This window comes from Triturus cristatus, chromosome 4_2 (assembly GCF_964204655.1).
Source record: "Triturus cristatus chromosome 4_2, aTriCri1.1, whole genome shotgun sequence".
In the NCBI taxonomy this organism is placed as follows: domain Eukaryota; kingdom Metazoa; phylum Chordata; class Amphibia; order Caudata; family Salamandridae; genus Triturus; species Triturus cristatus.
The window spans coordinates 345,713,315-345,732,960 of NC_140586.1; the positions used below are offsets into that span (position 1 = coordinate 345,713,315).

The 19,646-nt window shown below is 43.2% G+C and overlaps 1 protein-coding gene across 1 annotated transcript in view; it reads left to right on the plus strand.

Moving 5' to 3' along the window:
* Positions 1–19,646, plus strand: part of LOC146833853 (2-5A-dependent ribonuclease-like) — a 234,500-nt gene that overhangs the window by 149,910 nt on the left and 64,944 nt on the right. Inside the window, exon 4 of the mRNA XM_085601754.1 lies at positions 611–795. Within this exon, the coding sequence (XP_085457880.1) occupies positions 611–795 (185 nt within the window). The remainder of the gene's footprint in view (positions 1–610; positions 796–19,646) is intronic.

A 19,646-nucleotide genomic window follows, 5' to 3' on the forward strand; every position in this document is an offset into this window, starting at 1 on the left:
CAATTCTAATTCCATTCTGTGCATTTATAATTCTTCAGAGTGGAACACAATTTGAAGCTTTCATACGTCTACAAAAGTTCATGTTAATCATTTCACCTTTATCTGTTTCACTGTAACAGTGAAATTAGTCGATTTGTCTCTACTTATTCAGGCGTAAGCTACTTTCATTTACAATGTCTCGTCCTTCCATACTCAAAGCTTTTAAAAGTCAGGGTTCTTCTTGCTGGCGGCTGTAAAGGAATTGAGGTGTGAGAAAAAAAAAAGAAGCATAGTTGGAAGGGGCTGCATAGGCATCTTTGGCCTAAATACTATTTAACCTGTATATTGGTCCCAGGACTGATGACTTGGGTACCTCGATGCCATTTATTGGGATGTAAGTGTTAAAAACTAGTGGCACAGTGGTTTTAGGAAATGAAACAACTATTCACTTCCAAAATAAAATTTCGTTTTTGACACATGAAATTGTGTTTTACACTGTTGTAGCAAAATGCAGTACATCACCCCAATGCATTTAGTTATGACCTGTGCTTTAATATTCAATTGAAACAATGATTATTGACATAAGAGTTTGCTGTGCCTTGGTCAGATAACTTGCTTCCTCCCATTCCAGGGCCTAGCAGAGGTGGTCCAGTACATGACTGGAGCACTGGGACAGGATTTGGATGGATTACCTCCAGGTGAGGTGGACTGTTCCATGGAGGCTGGGGACTTGATCCGAAAGCTTCAGAACCCAGATGAGGAGCATCAGTCAATAAAGGACTTCTTTAAGCACCCTTTCTTCTGGAGCCGCGAGAGGTGAGAAAGGACACATGTTGCATAACACAAATAGGGATAGGCCAGTGCTCAATAACTTCTTTATATTGCCAATGTATGTTCATTTTACTCAATTTAACTTCTATACACTTTGTGACACAGGAAAGTATACTGATTTGCCCAGACTCCCATGATTGATCCCATGCCGAAGTAAGGAACATTGCCATTACGCCACAAATCCCATTGGGAATATGTTGCCCTTGTTTCTCTGTTTGAGATCTTATACGGTGGGCGTTATAGGTTGGTTACCCCTACTATGCAAAGGTGTTGACTCACATCCTGAACCATTGTGTGCACATGTATGCAGTACTCTAGTGACTCTTCATTAATCACATGGTCATTACTCTTGCAAGTGTGGATAAGCCTTGATGTTGTTTTTGTCCAAGGTACCTTTTAGCAAACCTTACACAATGCTGCAATTATGTCAAACTGCAATATTTATTTACAGATTCTAAATGTGCACAGTGCTGCAACCATCAGACTGTCAAATGCAGGTATAGCTCACTCATCTCAGAGACCATAACAGTATAAACTCTTGTACTCGCTCCAGATGTTGCGGGTAGCTTACTCTCATAACGAGTAATCTGTACATGATTTTTAGGACACTAGATTAATTTTTTGTAAATCCTGATTATTTGGCTACCTGTAAGTCATGGAACCTCCTGTTTTTCTAACGCTAATGCTGATTGCATAGGTTTTCTGGCAAGAAAGTTGCTTGGAGCACAAATATCTTGTGACAGTAGACAGTCATGAGGGAAAGATACACAAAATAATTTATTCTCATGAGCCGATAGTGAAAATGGGGCTTGTGGTGGAAAGCATTGTAAAAGTCCAGTTTTCAAGAGCAGACATGCACCATTATGTTGCCCACATTAAATCTGTAGTTCTCACAAGTATTATGCATGGTACACGAGAGAAAAAACTATGCATGTTTGACTAGCTCTGGTAAAGATAAATCTTGTATGATTTTGTCTTCCTCAATAAGGCGGAGTCATCTCTACATATCCCAGTGGTAGACTAAAGCTGGCACACACATTCCATGAGCTTTTGTGATGGCTTCTTCCTTCTGAGTCTCATTATGGTCCATGTGATATAGGGTTGTGCTTTGATTCAATTAATCAGTCAGGGTTCTTGTAAAGCGCGAGAACTCACCCGTCAGGGTCTCAAGGCATTGGAAAATACATAGCAGAGAGCTAAATTTTGGCTAGGTCCAAACCCCTAATGAGGAGGTCGGTTCTACCGACCATATGTTCCTCACCTGATTTGGTATTCCTAAGAATGGTGACTCACGTTCAGTTGTCCATATATTGTTCACAAACAAGTTATCAATTTCTGGGTTCTAACAAGTCCTCTCTATCTCCTGTGTTGTGCACTTCTTAAAGATGGACTGGGTATCAGGATGGCTGCAGGGGACGTGCCCTCTGGTGGCTCCGACCTGTCAGGGGTTTACTGATCCGATGATAACCTATACCTTCCTTCTCTCCTGCTCTGATGCTTTTTTGAAAACAAACAGTAGAGGAAGGATGTGGTGGAAAGTGTAAGGGGGTCAGAGAAAGACAGCAAGCCATTGCAGCTTCCTCTTCCGTTTGGTAGAGCACTAGATAGTGGCTCTTTCACTGGTTCGAATAATCACCAGTAGTTTTACTGGGACACCCTCAGAAGTAATAAGGAAAAGGTCATAAGGGAACAATGGTTTCAGACATATTACAACTGACAAAACACAGGAAGAATACATTACCAGCTTCAAAAAGAGCAATAGTGATGACTGATCAGCAGGAAGGACCTGACTTTCAACCCTGGAGACCGAATAACCAGAATCTAATGAGGAAGTCAGGGCACAGCATAGACAGAAGAAGCTGAAGCCTATAGAATACTTGAATGAGAGCACCTCCGGAAATTGGAGCAGAAAGGACAGCTAAGGAGGAGAAATGAAGGAAAACAACAAAGGTGTGAGGTTGGGAGGGTGGGTGCAAACTTGGCCAGAAGTGAAATTCCATAGACACCCAGGTCATTTAACCAGGTGCCACGTTTTTGTCTTTGAGTGCTCTTATAGTGCTTCTGCTTTTGTTCCTCCTGAAGCAGTTATTGCGAAACAGAAGTGATACTTCCTCTGGGGAAAGCCTCTTTTATCGTTTTTATCCGTGCAAAGCAATATCTATTTCCCCATACATGTAAGTCCCGGGTTGAAGTAGGGCCCTCTCTGAAGGGTCACCCCAAACTTTTTGCCTTCCTCCTCTTATTCTGACCTTGTTTTTGTTGGCTTTAGGACTCTTGGCACTTTCCACCGCTAACCAGTGCTAAACTGCATGTGCTTCTCCTCTAAACATGGTAACATTGGTTTAGCCACAATTGGGATAGTTAATTTTTCTGTTAGTCCCTAGTAGAGTGTCCTACCTGTGCCCCGGGCCAGCAAATTAAATGCTACTAGTTGACATGCAGCACTTATTTTGCCACCCACTCAATTAGGCCTTTAAACATGTCTCAGGTCTGTCACTGTAGACCCTGTGTGTGCAGTTATATGGCCATGTCGACTCGGCATTCAAAACCCTTTGCCAAGCCTTCAACTTCCAATTTATTGCACATAAATCCCCCCCAAGAGTTGGCCCTAGTTAGTCCTTATGGCAGAGTGCTTTGTAAGCAAAAGTTAGGACATGTACTTTTAAGTTTTGCATATCCTGGTAGCGGAAACAACCAAATTAGGTTTTCACTACTGTGAGGCCTACTTCTTTCATAGGTTATCATTGGTAATTCATTATACTTTTAAGTTGTCATTCTTGATTGAGAAGGAGTAGCTCTGTCGTGTTTTATATGTTTGGAATGGTAAATATAAATCCTCTTTACTGGTAAAGTTGGATTTAACATTACTATTTTAGAAATGCTTCTTTTAGAAAGTTGTCATTTCTCGCTCTAAGCTCTGTGTGGTTGCAGCCTGTCTCCAATACATATCTGGGGTTGGTGACAGCTTGAATGTGTGCATTTCCTCTAGACAGCCACACACAAAGGAAGGCTTGGTGTGTCAGAGTGGCCATCTGCATCCTTCTGGCTCATCCTGGGCAGGATGGGAGGAAGGAGCAGACACCTGAATAGGCAGTGTTCTTTCCCCTCAATCAGGGTTGATTACCCACACCTGTAATAAGTCTGGAGCCACTGCTAGGAAGAAGGGGCCTCTGTGCACTTTAAAGAGCCTTCTTTGAAGTCACCGCCACTTCAGAGGCACAACTGGATACAAGTACTGGATCTCTGACCCCACAAGATCAGACACTTCTGGACCTCTAAAGAAACTTTGTCAGAAGGACTGCTGTTCTGCTGTAAGGGCTGTCTCATTGCTAGACTGCTGGTCTTGAAGAACTGCTTTTCTGCTGTGCTGCCCTCTGACCCTGTTGAGGAACAGCTGGACTCTGGTCTTCAAGGGCTTGTTGCCTTGCCTTCTGTTTCTTAGATTCAAGGAAATCAAAGTCTCACCACCTACTCCTGTGCCTGGTCCATTGTAAATCAACCGAGGTGCTTGCTCAAGTCGAACCGGTGCATCTCCTGTCTGCGTGTAGCAGCACCTGACTTATCAACACTGTTGCCTAATCGTTACATCGCACTCGGAATCATTTCATGGCCCTAAAGAACCAATGCATCTGACCAGGCGCATCCCCATAACTGCAGTGTGGGAAGATCAACTCATCCCCTTAACTGCGTAGAGAAACCCGGCGCTTCATCTTCAGAACCAGCCCCGCTCAGCTTGGCGCATCATCATCAAAAATGGCGCATCACCACCACTGCATGAAGAAAATTGATGCATCACCTTGACTGCAGGATCGACACCGACGCATCGTTCAGCTGCACCCCGCATCTCGCTGTTTTTACCAGGATCAAGGTACTGTGTTCAGCGGGCCTACCTGGCTCCTGTATCAAGCCCGTGCTCCTCTGCGGTCGGCCTGAGCTCTTGACTTTTTCCCAGTCCAGCGCAACCAGATAACACCCATGGGTGCTTATTGCTTCTAAGTGCTATTGACATTCTCTTTAACAATTCATATTGCGCACTCATTGGATTTTTATTGTTTTGGTCTTGTTATATTTATAAAACTAAGGAGAGCATAGAGTTGAGGAAGCCATCAATTTGAGAATCTTTAAGGGACCAACATATTTGGGACTAGGGCGAGATCCTGTTATGGACAGAAACTTTGCAGAAAGCCACATTTTGTCTTGAACATTGTGTGTGGGGGGGGGGGGGGTGTAGGCCGGTAATGCCTGTCAAGAAAACATGATTACTGTACCTTGGCATGTAGGAGATGCTGATAATGAAGTTGGAGACAGGGCTTGAGGTAAAATGTGTGGCATTCATATTGCAGAAAAAAGACGAACCCCCCAAAGACCTATTCAAGGAATTACTGTATGTAAATTCCACTAGTTACCCACTTTGCCCTGTCCTCTTGATGATGTATGAGAAATTCAGAAACACTGATGTAAACTTCGTACCTCTGTCTGTGAATCTTTATTTCTGGGATATCACTGATAATTATATTGTCCAAATGTGTTTTGCAAGTTCAGGGACTGTGGCAATCTTTTGGAAGATGAAGTGGTCTTGTTTTATGAAATGACCCATCTCAGCTAACAATGGATTATGTCCTTGATACTTTGGCAGTTCAACAGCGAAATCAATAGAAATCATTATCAGCGACTTTGAAAGCACAAGCATAGTTTATAAAGGCCCTGTAGGATTTCTTTGCTTTGTCTTGTGCACAGATGGAGAAAAGGGAATACATAGTTGTTGATTTGTTCCTACATCTGTGTAACCAAGTAATGATCTAATAGTTCATCGATTTACTTTTTTCATAGTGGCCACTCATGAGAGAATTGTAACACCACCATACAGCCTTTTGTTGTTGCTCCGGTGTGGACACGAATAGTTGTCTGCAAAGATCATGGTTTCATTCTGAACACTGGCCTTACTTTGATCCTCTCATTGGCTTGGCAGTGGTCTGAACATGAGGTACCTGCTGCATAAATTACTGGAGTTCTTCCGACTGGTTTGATATGGTGGTGAGAATATATAGGACAGAAGGCTTGCCTTCTGAGCATTTCAGTTGTCTTTATAGGTACTCAGCCTTCCCCTGCTAATGATCTGCTTGATAAGTGAAGTAATAATTATATTGAGATCAAAATTAAGTTCACCCTTCATGAAATGGAGGAAAGTTTTGTTCTATTGGTCTTGATCACATGCTTGGTCCCCTCTAAAGCCCTTATTACATATTTCCTTGAATAAACCTTGTTATTTCTCCACCCCTGGCATTACCATTTCTGGGGTCCCCTATAAATCAGAGAGTGGGGAAATAACAGGTAGTACAATGTTTTGGGAATAAAATATGCAAATCAACTCTCCCACATTTTTCTTTCTGGCGTTTCACTTTGAGATTTAAGATGGATTATGTAGCTGAAATCTGTGTAGAACACTGTAACTTCCATTCTGATGTGTCACTCTTGATGTCATGTCCAGAGTTGTACAAAGAGCTTACCCTGGGCCCTGTAGACTCCGAAGGGGAAGATGTCCATGTGCTTCATGTTAGCATGTTACTGCACGCTATGTCTTTTTCGGGTTAGGGCTCCCTTACTGCTGGAAGTTCTATCATGTGTCCACACCAACAGCGACCGGGGAGAGTTTCTGGTGGGGTGCTAGTAGCGTGGAGCACAGGTGGAAACAGCAGAGTTCCAAAACATACCATGGTGCACAGAATGTTAAAATTGTTCGATGTAGAGCAGACTTCAAGAATTCACAAACGGGGGTGGAGCATGGCCTTATAAAATGCCCTTTCCAAGATGGGGATCAGTCAATTCTGAGTAACTGGAATATAATCCAAGATGTGGCCGGCGTTCTTCCTGTGAGTTCGGGTTCTGTATCAAGCATATAATGGCATCCGTTGGAAAGGCGTAATGCATAATAAAGCCTCTGATTCCATGATTTTTGTTGTGCTAAATGCCCACCTGTTAATTGTTGCTGTCCCTAATTTTTTTTCCTGAACAGATTGCATTTCTCATTCCTGCGTCATCCCTTTCTTTGATCTGTTCTCAGTTGGTGTTTTTAACACTCTTTGTGATCCTCTTTTTTGCATTCGATTTGATCATTCTTTGTTTATCTTCTTTCCTTGAATCTCTTGTTATCCTTGGCTCTTTTTTCCTTCCTGATGTCAGAATGTTTTTAGTGCCTTGCTGTTATCACCACCGCTATCTACATCTTTTGTCAAGAATTACAAAGAGTGCCTAAGGGGATTTTGTTTCCTTTTGTGAGTTTTTCCACCAGATTGTGACCCGCAATGAGAGACAGCGGTCACCATTCATGTATATTATTCCATGCAGGGTGTAACAGTCGCCTTTTCCATGGGCAGTATAGATGTACTTCTGATAGATCTTCTCCGCATCCAGTCCTTGGCACGTATTGAAGGCCTTAGTAATGCCGACAATGGTATAAATATGCTTTGATTGCTAACAACTCATTGACATAGATGGTGTAATTTATTTCGGTCACAAATAATATTCTTGAATAAAATGACACAAGGTGTAACTCCTTAGTACTGCGATGCCTTTGTGACAATATTGCAATTACAGCTACAGAGTAGGCATCTGTTTCCACAGTGAAAGGTACCTGCTCACCTAAATAAATTAAAATAAGGGCTATTGGGAAGGCTACTTTCAGTGATTAGAAAACCTTCTTAATCAACAGTGAAATAGTAGCCCTATTTCAGGTGGACAATGAGCTGGATAGTAGATGAGAAATCTTGTATAAAAATTGGGATAAAAGTTGAAGAAGCGGCTTAAACATATTTCCTTGACACTGGTGGGCTGGGGGCTACTCACACACTTTACCTTTTTTATCCTTATACAATGATACCAGCTGCAGAAATACTGAAACCCAAAAATGTGATGCTGAAAGCTTTGAAACACACTTTCATGCTTGACACAAGGCGAATGTTGTCATAATTTAGTCAAGACCTCTTTAATGTTTCTTGCGTGTTTTTGGAAAAATAATATGTTGTTGAGGTACATAATTAAACACGTGTCTAATAGATCCTGACAAATTTTCAAAGTGCTGAAATGCTGCTGAAGTGCTACATAAGTAGAAAGGCATCACCAAGTATTCAAAGTGCCTGCATCCCACATTAAATTCAGTCTTCCCCCTCATCACCTTCCACATTCGAGCTAAGTCATAGGCTCTTCCAAAGTGAAATTGACAATGCTGTATCAATCTGATCTAAATGGATGGAGATAAGGGGCAATGGGTAGCACTCTCAGATGGTGATTGCATTCAAAGCTTAAAAGTTAACATGGATGATGCTCCATACAAGGTTTAGAAATAAAGAAAATTGGAGCTCTAGCAGAGGACGTGGAGAGCCATATATTTGTTTTTTGCCCAGGGTTTCCTTCAGATTTTGTTTAAGACCTGATCTTTCTTGTCTGTTAAAGGGTAGATTTAGCCATGGGGAATGTCTGGTCCTGGTATCAAATCAAATTATTAATAGAATCATAGGGACAATGTGGAGTAACTTTTGGCTCCCTTTGTGCTAAAGACATCCGCGTGGTCCTTGCAAAATTCGAATATGTGGTCATTTTTGCAGGATACTGATTTGTCGTCATAACTGTATATAAGGAAAGCACTTTAACCCCTTCAGTGCCACGCCCTTTCCCCGCCCTGTGCCGGGCATTGCATTAGCGGGCGGGGTTCATGGCGAGATAGTCTCGTCATGGGCACAGCGCAACCGCGCTCCATGACGAGACCATCTCGTCATGGGCACTGAAGGAGTTAATTTGGGTCATACCGGCTGGGAAGCAGGGCTTCTAACAATATTGTAATTTAAATGAGAGAAGGTACTTGCCATCTGATCTCTGGATCAATCATCTCTAAGCAATTGGTCCCTAAGACTATGGCAAATGCTGGAGCTTGAATAATAAAGATAAACCTTTCCACATGACCCGATGTAACCAAATACTTTGTACACCAACATACATCTCCAGAGGTCAAGGTGTTTTGGCCTCTGGAAGAGATATAGGTTAGGTAATAATCTGACGTTTTCTCAGAACATTGAATCCATAAAATCTCTTGAGACTCAAGAGTCAAGTAAGGCTAAGACATGCCGAGGTCCTTTCCGGGCAGCGAGACCACTTGCAAAAAAAGGGGGCTTTGTTAGGTATAGGACTTGAAAGACTGTCATGGCTTGAGCCTACCCCATTCCTAAGAGCTGTGCTTCAATTGTTTTGACTAATGGGGATAGGAGCAAACAAAGTACCGTCCTTTGATTCAATACAAAGTCTCAATTTGCACCACCTTTCATTCTCTTTCTAAGTGAGGGTTCTCTTTATGTTACTGATTTTCATGAGCTGTTCTTTGGAAGCAAAAAACACAAATGATGGATGGAATGCAGAACAAATCAAAACATTGACACCCAGTCAACAGATCTTTTGCTCACTATGCCACCCCAGTTTAGCCATATGCAAATCAGTCTTGAACCTGTGCCTCATGGGAACGAGTCCAGCCCAAACTGCCAAGCCAGGTCCTCCCTCGACAGGAAGCAAGCATCTTGGGACTGGTTTTGGAGTTTCACTCCTCATTAGCCAGGCTATCTTTATTCCAGTGGCACAGTGAGCCCAGGACCCACGTCTGGGCATACACGGTGCACTTAGGGCAAGAAAGGAAAAGACACACAAATCATTGGAAGCAGCATGCTATCTTCTATCTGCTACCCTACATAAACAAACCCATTGTCGATACGTTATTTTTGGTTTTCCAACTTCGTTGTTGGATGTTGTTTTGCAGCATAAGATTGCTCAAAGCTATAGCAATAGTTAGAAGATGAGAGTTAGTATGTCCTTAAGTTCTCATTGATACTTTAGAAAAATGTTTGCTGCTACCTTCATCACCCACCCCACTTTTCTGTAGAGCTACTGCAATACACTGATTGTATTGTAAAGTCAAGTAAGGCAAAGGGTGTGCAGGTCCAGGTTTACACACCTCCCAGGACAGTGTGAGTACCTTCTAATCAAATGCCACCCGGATTAAAAAACAAACCTGGAAAGGCTGTCTGGAATTTCTTGTGATTACTTTTCTCCTGTGGCAGCCTCTGAAGTAAAAACTCTTGGTATAGGGCTTGATTCAAATATACCCAATTGCATACCATGCAAAGCAAACTGCGTCTAAAGCCCAATGCACTCTTTATACAATTAGAAAGCTGAAACCTATTCTCCAACTCCATGACTGCAGAACTGTTGTGCAATGTTTGGTAAACTCTAAAATCAAGTATGGAAATTCTGTACTAACGGGTATTCCTACAAGTTCTCACCCCTATCAAAGGAGTGACTCATTCCTCATTTCGACTTGTTTATGAAGCAACAGCACTCAAAGATGTTCACTGGCTACCACTTGGAAATAGAATTTTAAAAAAACTTGTCTGTTTTACCTCCAAAAGTCTATTTCTCCACCATTCTGATGACTTTTTCTCAACCATCAAAAGATCTGGGGATACTAAGAACCTGAGCAGTCTACAGAATCACAATCTACACTACAAGATAATCAGCACCAAAAATACAGCCACATAAATCTTCTGCAGTGCTGTTCTGGGAACCCTGATTTGGGAAGTATCAAGCCACATCTGAAATGCTGCCAGAGAGAACATCCTTGCCTACAAATATCAGTCATGCTTCCTCATCACCAAACCTCCTACTATCCTGTTCAGGAACTGTATTATATCATATGTTCGAGATATATGAGCTGCAGAATACATACTAGTGCATAGATCGCCATCTGGTGTTGGGCTCAGATGTTTGCGGTTTGTTGTTGTCTTGGAAGAAGTCTTTGTAGTCAAGAGATTGGAGACTCCTCCCTTGAACGATACTGCGCATGGGCAGCGACTCCATCCTCAGATTTTTTTTTTCTGCCATCAGGTTCGTTCGCGCGCCCTTTCTATGCACTAACTCCAAACTCCTCGATTCCGGTCGTCGACGCGGGCCGCTGGGCCTATCGGTGCCATTTTGGCCTAGGGCTAATGGAAAGGACTCCATTTAAAAAAAATGCCTTCAGTGTGAAGCAAAAACTTCCACAAAGTGACCACCACAAGGTCTGCAACCTTTGCCACTCGCCAGAACACGAGGAAAAGGATTGCCAAGCCTGTGCCTTTTTTTTTTTTTATCTTAGACTATCCGTGATCGCCGGGCTCGACGACACGTTATGGCTCAACAGGATGCACCGGTGCCAGACGACATTTTCGAAGAAGGGCCCGATGTTCCAGAGGCAGAGGATTCAGAGGAGCTCCACATTGTCTCCGAAGCTTATGACTCCGATGACCACATCACTCCAGGTCAACGAGAGTACAAATGCCCCTGCCCTATCCAATAAACAGAAGCCTCCGGTAAAAACTTTGCCTTAAGGCCTTAGTCGAGACCGAGGGAAAACTTCAGAAGCCCCGCCTCTGGTCCCCGCTCCGAAGACAAAAGAAAAGCCTTCCGGCAGTTCGGGACCGAGCAAGCCGCATATCAGCACCCATAAAACTCCTTCGGTACCAAAATCAGGGATACACCCTATTCCCATTACGTCCAAAAAGGCCTCGGTATCGAACCCTTCGGCACCGAAAGACCATAAGGCCCCGGAGCCGAACAAACACCAAAAACCTTTGGATCCGAAGAAGATTTCCGACTCGGCACCGACATCGAAGCCAATGGAGTACAAGACCCCTCCTATGGCTCCAGAGACTATATCAAAACCACGCTCAGAACCCCAAAAAAAAAAAATATATATAAGGCTCCAAAAGGAGCCAACAAGCAGGAAGAGCTGTTTCGGCCAGATCCCATCGATCCGAAACAAAAGACATTACACGTGGACCCTAAAACAGGCCATTTTGTCAGTCTCCCAACAAAGAAGAGGAAATCAGATGCCTCACACTCTCCTGGGGTACCTGTGGAAGAGAGACGTTGCCATTTCACCCCCAAGACCCTCTTCTCCTATTCTTCCTACCAAACGTTTGTCTCCTACAAACTCTCCTAGACTCTCCATACTCACCCTTACCACCACAGGATGAGGATGATCTAGGGGATGGGGGTGGACACGATAAGGACCCTTTAGATGACCCTGATGATGATGACACTACTCCACCACAGGAACATGGGACGATTCCAACAATTCCACAGATCCTCCAGACCTTCTTGACCCAGATGCATACACTTCTAGGCCATCCCCCCAGGCCATCCCCCCAGATGATAACATAGGGTTTAGTCAGCTCATTAATAGGGCTGCGCAATATCATGGCGTTTAATTACATTCAGACCCCATGGACGAAGACTTCCTGCTGGACACATTTGCTCAGTCACAAAAAAAAATACATACATTGCACATGCACAAGACATATTTAATGACCCCGTCAGGACCAGAATTCTCAATCCTCGGATTGATTAAAGGTACAAGACTGCCCCTAATGACCCAACTTACATTAAAGGACAACTACCTTTAGATTCTTTGGTAGTCTCCAATGCAAGAAAACATGCTAATTTCCCAACCCTTGGGTGATGCTCCGCCTCCAGACAGAGTCTAAACTGCTAGATGCATTAGGTAAATTAGTTGCCTCCCAAGCAGCCAATCACTGGAGAATAGCTAATGCACAAGCATTGCTTGCCAGATACGAAAGGGCTCACTATGATGAGCATGAAGATCTTATTCAACACTTACCTGACCAATTCAAAGCTAAGGCCAACGATCTGGTCCAAGAGGGCAAGGTATTTACAAATGCATCTATCACATGTGCCCTCGATGCAGCAGACACCGCATCGAGATCTATTAACGCCAGTGTTTTACTTCGCAGACATGCATGGTTGCGCATTTCTGGTTTTAAACAAGAAGTGCAAACAACTATCTTAAATCAGCCGTTCGATCAAGAACACCCGTTTGTCCCGGCTGTGGACACAGCTCTAGAGAAAATGAAAAAAGACAGACACTGCAAAATCTATGGGAGCATTACAATCTCAAACACCATGAGGTTCCTTTTGTCGCTCTTTATATGGGGCGGATCCAAAAACATTAGCACAGACACTACTTCCTCCTCCTACAAGAGCCCCACACAAACAATCACCAAGAAGGGATATTTTAGGGGCGAGTACAGAGGAAATAATAACAAGGGTAGAGGCCAAGGTAATAACACACGAACCTCCCCTACTACCAAACAATGACTTCCCTCCTCTCCCTCCAGACCATTCCACTCCGGTCGCAGGAAGACTATCACAGTTCCTACCTGTCTGGAACTCCATCACTACAGACAGGTGGGTAAGACAGAAAGATTATCCAGTATGGTTACTGCCTGGAACTTACCGCAACTCCCCCCCAACCATTCCGCCCAAACAACGCCCAATGTCCACAGAACATCTTACACTCCTCAAACAGGAAGTTCTCTCACTTCTTCAAAAGCATGCAATAGAACCAGTTCCCCTCCAAAATCAAGGCACAGGGGTTTACTCCCTTTTCTTTCTCATCCCCAAAAAAAGACAGTGCTCTCAGACCAATACTGGACCTCAGACCCTTGAATATCTACAGACAATCAGACCACTTTCACATGGTCACCTTTCAACTGGTCCTCCCACTTGCTCCATCAAGGCGATTTCCTTGATACTCTAGATCTCAAGGACGCCCAATTCCATATTCCTATACACCCTGCTCACAGGAAATATCTAAGGTTGATAGTGGACGGTCAGCATTATCAATTCAAGGTCCTCCTATTCAGAGTGACCACCGCACCCAGAGTCTTCACAAAGTGTCTGGCAGTAGTAGCCGCTCACTTGCAAAGAAAACACATTCATGTTTTGCCATACCTAGACGACTGGCTCATAAAAGCCAAGTCATACAGCCTGTGTTCATCACACTCACCAAACAATTCAGCTGCTCCATGACTTGGGGTTCACAATAAACCTCATCAAGTCACATCTTCAGCCGTCCCACAGTATCTAGGGACCACGATAAACACTTCCAAAGCCCTTGCATATCCCAATCCAGTCATAACAGCCAGTATGCAAACCCTCATAACAAATTTCAAGCTCAACACTCACTACCAGCTCGAGTGTTTATGCAGCTAATAGGAATGATGACCTCTTTCATTTTCATAGTACCTCACGCAAGGCTTCAGATGCGCCCTTTACAAGAATGTTTAGCACGTCAGTGGAACCAGACTGAAGATCAACTTTTAGATCTGGTGTTGGTGGACAGCCGCACTCATCACTCTGCAGTAACTACCAGCTCGAGTGTTTATGCAGCTAATAGGAATGATGACCTCTTTCATTTTCATAGTACCTCACGCAAGGCTTCAGATGCGCCCTTTACAAGAATGTTTAGCACGTCAGTGGAACCAGACTGAAGATCAACTTTTAGATCTGGTGTTGGTGGAACACACAAAACCTTTCCAAAGGGCGGCCGTTCCTAGACCCAGTTTCACAGATAGTGCTAACAGCAAACTCATTGCTTACCGGCTGGGGAGCCCATCTCCTAAACCATACAATTCAGAGCAAGTGGAACCCTCAACAAAATGTACTCCACATCCATCACCTGGAGTTACTGGCGATCTTTCTAGCATTACAATCATTACAAACACATCTCATCAACAAAACTGTCCTTGTACGCACAGACAATATGACAGCAATGTATTATATACAAAAACAAGGAGGAACACATTCTTTGCAGCTTTCTCAACTAGCGCAAAGCATATGGAAATGGGCCATCCCACAAAAGATATACCTTCTAGCAGAACATCTTCTAGGGGTACACATTCAGATTGTGGATCTGCTCAGTTGTCAGACACAGCACATCCACGAATGGGAACTTCATTCACAAGTTCTTCATCCATTTTTTCAGATGCAGGGCCACCCAGACATAGATCTGTTTGCCACACATGCAAACGCAAAATGCCCAACCTTCGCCGTCAGGTATCATTCATTGTCCAAAGGCAATGCAATATGGATGAACTGGTCAGGCAGATTTGCGTACGCTTTTCCCCCACTCCCGCTCATTCCATTAGTAGTGCGCAAGCTCAAACAACAGTCTCTCAAGATGATCCTGGTTGCTCCGACATGGGCCTGAAAACCATGGTTCACAACACTTCTGGAACTCTCAGTATCTCCACACCAAAAGCCACATCTCTCCCCAAAGCTTCTGACAGAACCATGGAGAGATAAGACATCCAGATCCAGCTCAACTAAACCTAGCAATCTGGCTCCTGAAGTCCTAGAGTTCGGTTATCTCAACGTTCCACCGGACTGTATGAACATTATTAAAGAAGCTAGACGCCCTACTACTAGAGCTTTCTATGCAGCCAAATGGAAAGGATTTGTCCTTTACTGCAATAACAAAATTGACCCACTAGATGCTTCAACATAATTTGCTATCTACTGCGTCTACAAAGATGTAATTTGGCATATACATCTTGCTGCCCTTGTTGCTTATCTACAAAACAGACAACATTTGTCATTGTTTAGGGTACCTGCCATCAAAGCATTTATGGAAGTCCTTAAAAGAATAATTCCACCCACAATCACACCCTCTCCAGTGCGGAATTTAAACATTGTCCTTACTAGGCTCGTGGGCCCTCCATTTGAACCTCTACACAAATGCGAACTACAGTGCCATACATGGAAAGTAGCTCTCCTTGTTGCAATCACCTCTCTCAGAAGAATAAGTGAGATCCAGGCTTTAACCATACAAGAACCATTCTTACAAATACATCATAACAAAGTGGTTCATAGAACAAATCCAAAATTCCTTCCCAAAGTAATCTCTGCTTTCCATCTTAATCAATCTGTGGAATTACCAGTTTTTTTCCCAAAAGCAGATTCCGTAGCAGAGAGAGCTCTTCACACACTTGATGTCAAAAGAGCTATACTTTATTACATTGACAGATCTAAACCTTTTAGAAAGACAAACCAACTGTTTGTCGCTTTCTCTCCACCTCATAAAGGAAACCCCATTTCCAAATCTGGAATTGCCAGGTGGATAGTCTAATGTATTCAATTATTCTACCACAAAGCGAAACGCACATTAACAATTCCCCCTAGAGCACACTCAACACGCAAACTAGGGGCTTCCATGGCATTCTTAGGAAACATTCCCTTAGAGGAAATTTGTAAAGCAGCAACATGGTCTACGCCACACACCTTCACCAAACACTATTGTGTATATGTGCAGGCAAAACAACAACATTCTGTGGGCCAGGCTGTTCTTAAAACACTTTCAGACCACTGCAACAGATACAAGTGACCACCGCTAAGGGAGAGCACTGCTATACAGTCTATGCACTAGTATGTATTCTGCAGCCCATATGCCTCGAACGGAAAATGTTACTTACCAGTATACTTCTGTTCTTGGCATGTAGAGCTGCAGAATCACATACGCCCACCCGCCTCCCCAGTACCTTTATCTGTTCCAGCGTTATCTTACTTACATACATTACACATGGACATCTTTTCTGTTTCTTACAAACTCCATCATTTCTTTTCATGGGTAAAAACAATCTGAGGATGGAGTCGATACCCATGCACAGTATCCTCCATGGGAGGAGTCACCTATCTCGTGACTACAAAGACTTCTTCCAAGACAACAACAAACTGCAAACATCCGAGCCCAACACCAGATGGCGATCTATGCACTAGTATGTGATTCTGCAGCTCTACATGCCAAGAACAGATGCATACTGGTAAGTAGCATTTTCCTTATTTATGGAGTGCGCTTAAGCTAGGTTTCTGGGCTCTCATGGAGGAAAAGGCTTAAAAGGGAGAGGAAAAAGTTACTCTTTAAGAAGCCAAGTTTTAATGGTTTTTCTGAATTTGGTTTGGCTGTATTCTGGGTGAATGGCAGCCGGGAAAGAGTTCCACAATTCGGCTACTGCAATAGAGCAGGTTCCGTCTCCACAAGTTACCGTTCTGGCATGTTGTGATCTCAGTATGAGGTGGTAGGTGGAACTAAGGCGCATATCAACAACAACCGGCGATAATTATCGCTAAGCGCACTTAGCGCTAGGATAATTATCGCCGGCTAGCGTTGATTTTTATCGCTGAGATAGCGTGCTATTAGCAACGCTTATCTCAATAGCGATAAAAATCCTCACGCTAAGTGGCTAACGTGAGATTATCGCTGGAATCCCAGCGATAATCTCACGTTAGCTTGTTGATAGGGACAGACAAACTTAGCCATGATATCCTCCTTCCATAGGATATCATGGCTAAGTCAGAAAAATACCAGACGTTAAAAAGCAGCGTTAACCGCGGTTAGCGCTGCTTTTTTTGTCTCTAACAGGGTTAGCGATACTCTTGATAATAGGAGAAATGTCGCTTAGTGACATTCCTCCTATTACTTTACCCTGGAACGCCCCCTTTGCATCTCATTAGAGATGCAAAGGGAAGCATAGTGAAAAAGGGTGCTAACATGCGAATTTGCATGTTAGCACCCTGTTGTTGATAGGGTGCTAGTTTTATCTCTGCTTTTCTGGCTTTTAAAGCCAAAAAAGCAGAGATAAAGCCCTTGTTGATATGCCCCAGAGAGTTTTATGTGGTTGCTGACCTGAATACTTAAGGTTTAGAAAGGAGGGTGTTATCCTTACCCTATCTCAAAATGCCAGGTACAAGGTGAGTGTTTTGGAAGACAATGGTTGCTATGTGGCCAAAATGGTCCAAGTTTAGACACAATGGTTGTGTCAGAAATGAGAACACCAAGTCTGAGTTGAGAAAAAGCAGATAATGCCAAAAAGAGCAATGACTTGTGTAGCCAGGGGCACATTCAATTCCAAATAACATTTGTTATTTATTTTTTCAATATGCAATAGGTCAGATGCTCACATTAAAAATGTGACACCAAGCTTGATGTGATAAGTGAGAGTGACTTTAAAATATATACATCGCATTGACAACAACCCAGAGAACTCCTTATGAACAAATTATACAAAATGCATGGAGTTATTGTTGTAGGGGGTCAACGATGTTTCGATCTCAGTGACTTTAGATCATCTTCAGGTTATAGCAAATGAGAGCCAGCTGAATCTATAGGAAACATTGCAAGGTATGTTAATGTACAGTCCCTGGACTTTCTCTCTTATTAATTAAGCTAAAACATGTGCGGTAGTGCTCCCAGTGAGGGATAATGATAAATGATGCTAAATACTTGGATAACTAGTGCCATTCGTAGTCTGGAAAATGATTACTATGTCAGATATAAGTATTAATTACAGTGGGGGCAAAACAAGAAATGTTGCCCCACCGTTTATAGGCTCGACGTGATACAAGCGTATAGTTAAAGATAAAACATCATGAGGTGAGGAAAAGGAAAATCATGCCCCAGTGCGAGTTAAAAGACAGGTAGAGTAGGCGCTAATTACGGAGAACATGAGACTTACTCTGAGTCCGGGATAAGCCGCTGAGAATGTAGAAGAAAAGTATATAGTCAGGACGCAATTAAGAAGTTTTGGCGATGACCGGTGGGCGAACGATAAGTGATGAAACCTGGGAGTGGCGTGAAGCCATCGGTTACTCAAACCCAGGTGACTGCAGGAAAAGAAAGGATCATAAGGGCTAAATTGAACGCCGTGAGTGAGAATGATGAATTAAGGAAGAATGGACTTGCAAGGTATTTATCAGAGCGAGTGGTGATTAGTTGAGCCTATTGTTAAGGCTGGGTAAGGAGCGAGTACGTAGGTTCCAGTTGGTGAAGTGACAAGATCTGTAAGAGAAATTACGTTGTGGTGAGGGAATATTAAGCGTTAGCTGTTGATTAGCCCATGCCAGGGAAGGCAGGTGGGGGACTTACATGATCTACTAATTAGGAATTCAGTCGGAGGTGTAAGACGGCAATGTCGAGCAACGGAGGATAGTTAATTCCCTTGAGTGGTAGTAAGTCTCTGTCAAAAAATGAATCAATTTTAGAGAAAGTAAGGCTTACACCGATAGAGGCAAAAAGGGGTGAGCTAGGTACTTACTTTAAGCTCTGTGTGCGAGGAACGGGCTGCGTCTCCGGGTCCTGAGAGGGCGCGCTGAATGCAGAGAGCGAGGCCATTGAGCCAGGTGCTCTTTAAATGAGTAGCAGGTGCGCGCATGCAGCAGCTCGATTAAGACTGGGGTATGGCTAGTTAACCCTGTGTGGGCCATGCCTCATGTTGCGATCTCTAAGGAAAAGGAGGTTAACCCTTGATGTACTAACCTAGGAGGGTAGTTTAAAGGTAGACGTAAAAGCTTACGTGTGATGAAGGGGTAAACGTGGTTAAAATGGGAATGGGTTAAGTAAAGTGAATAAAGCGGAAATTAAGTAAATGCAAGATACAAGGAAGAATTGTAAGGCAAACAACTAGACATGAAAAAATAAAAATAATTATAAATGAAGAATATTGAAATTTGTTCAGTACTAGTCCAAAAACACAGAATTTAGAACAAATAAACAATTATTGCAGGGTAAAACAAGACAAAGAATTGGCGCAGTCGTGTATAAATAGTACAATCTAAACCACGAGGTGTGAGTGTCACAGCATGTAGTTTACATGAAGGCATTCCATTCATCCATCGAGTTTAGTCCATGTTCAATGGTGCGACAATCATTAAATCCATTTGCACTCCAGTCTGTGTAAAAGCAGTTGTTGACTGCTACCTCTGCAATTGGGGCGGAGGTTTTCGATCACTTGGCATGTAAAATCCTTTTTAGGTCTCGGCTGAGACAGCGCTTTAGCGCTGCTCTGGTGAGACTTATAGTAAGCGAGTTTTGGAAGTGCAAACAGTGGCTTTTCAGGCCTCCAAATACACACGTGCGCCGGGCACGCGCACCATTTGGCAGCCTGAAAAGCACTTGCTTTGATGTC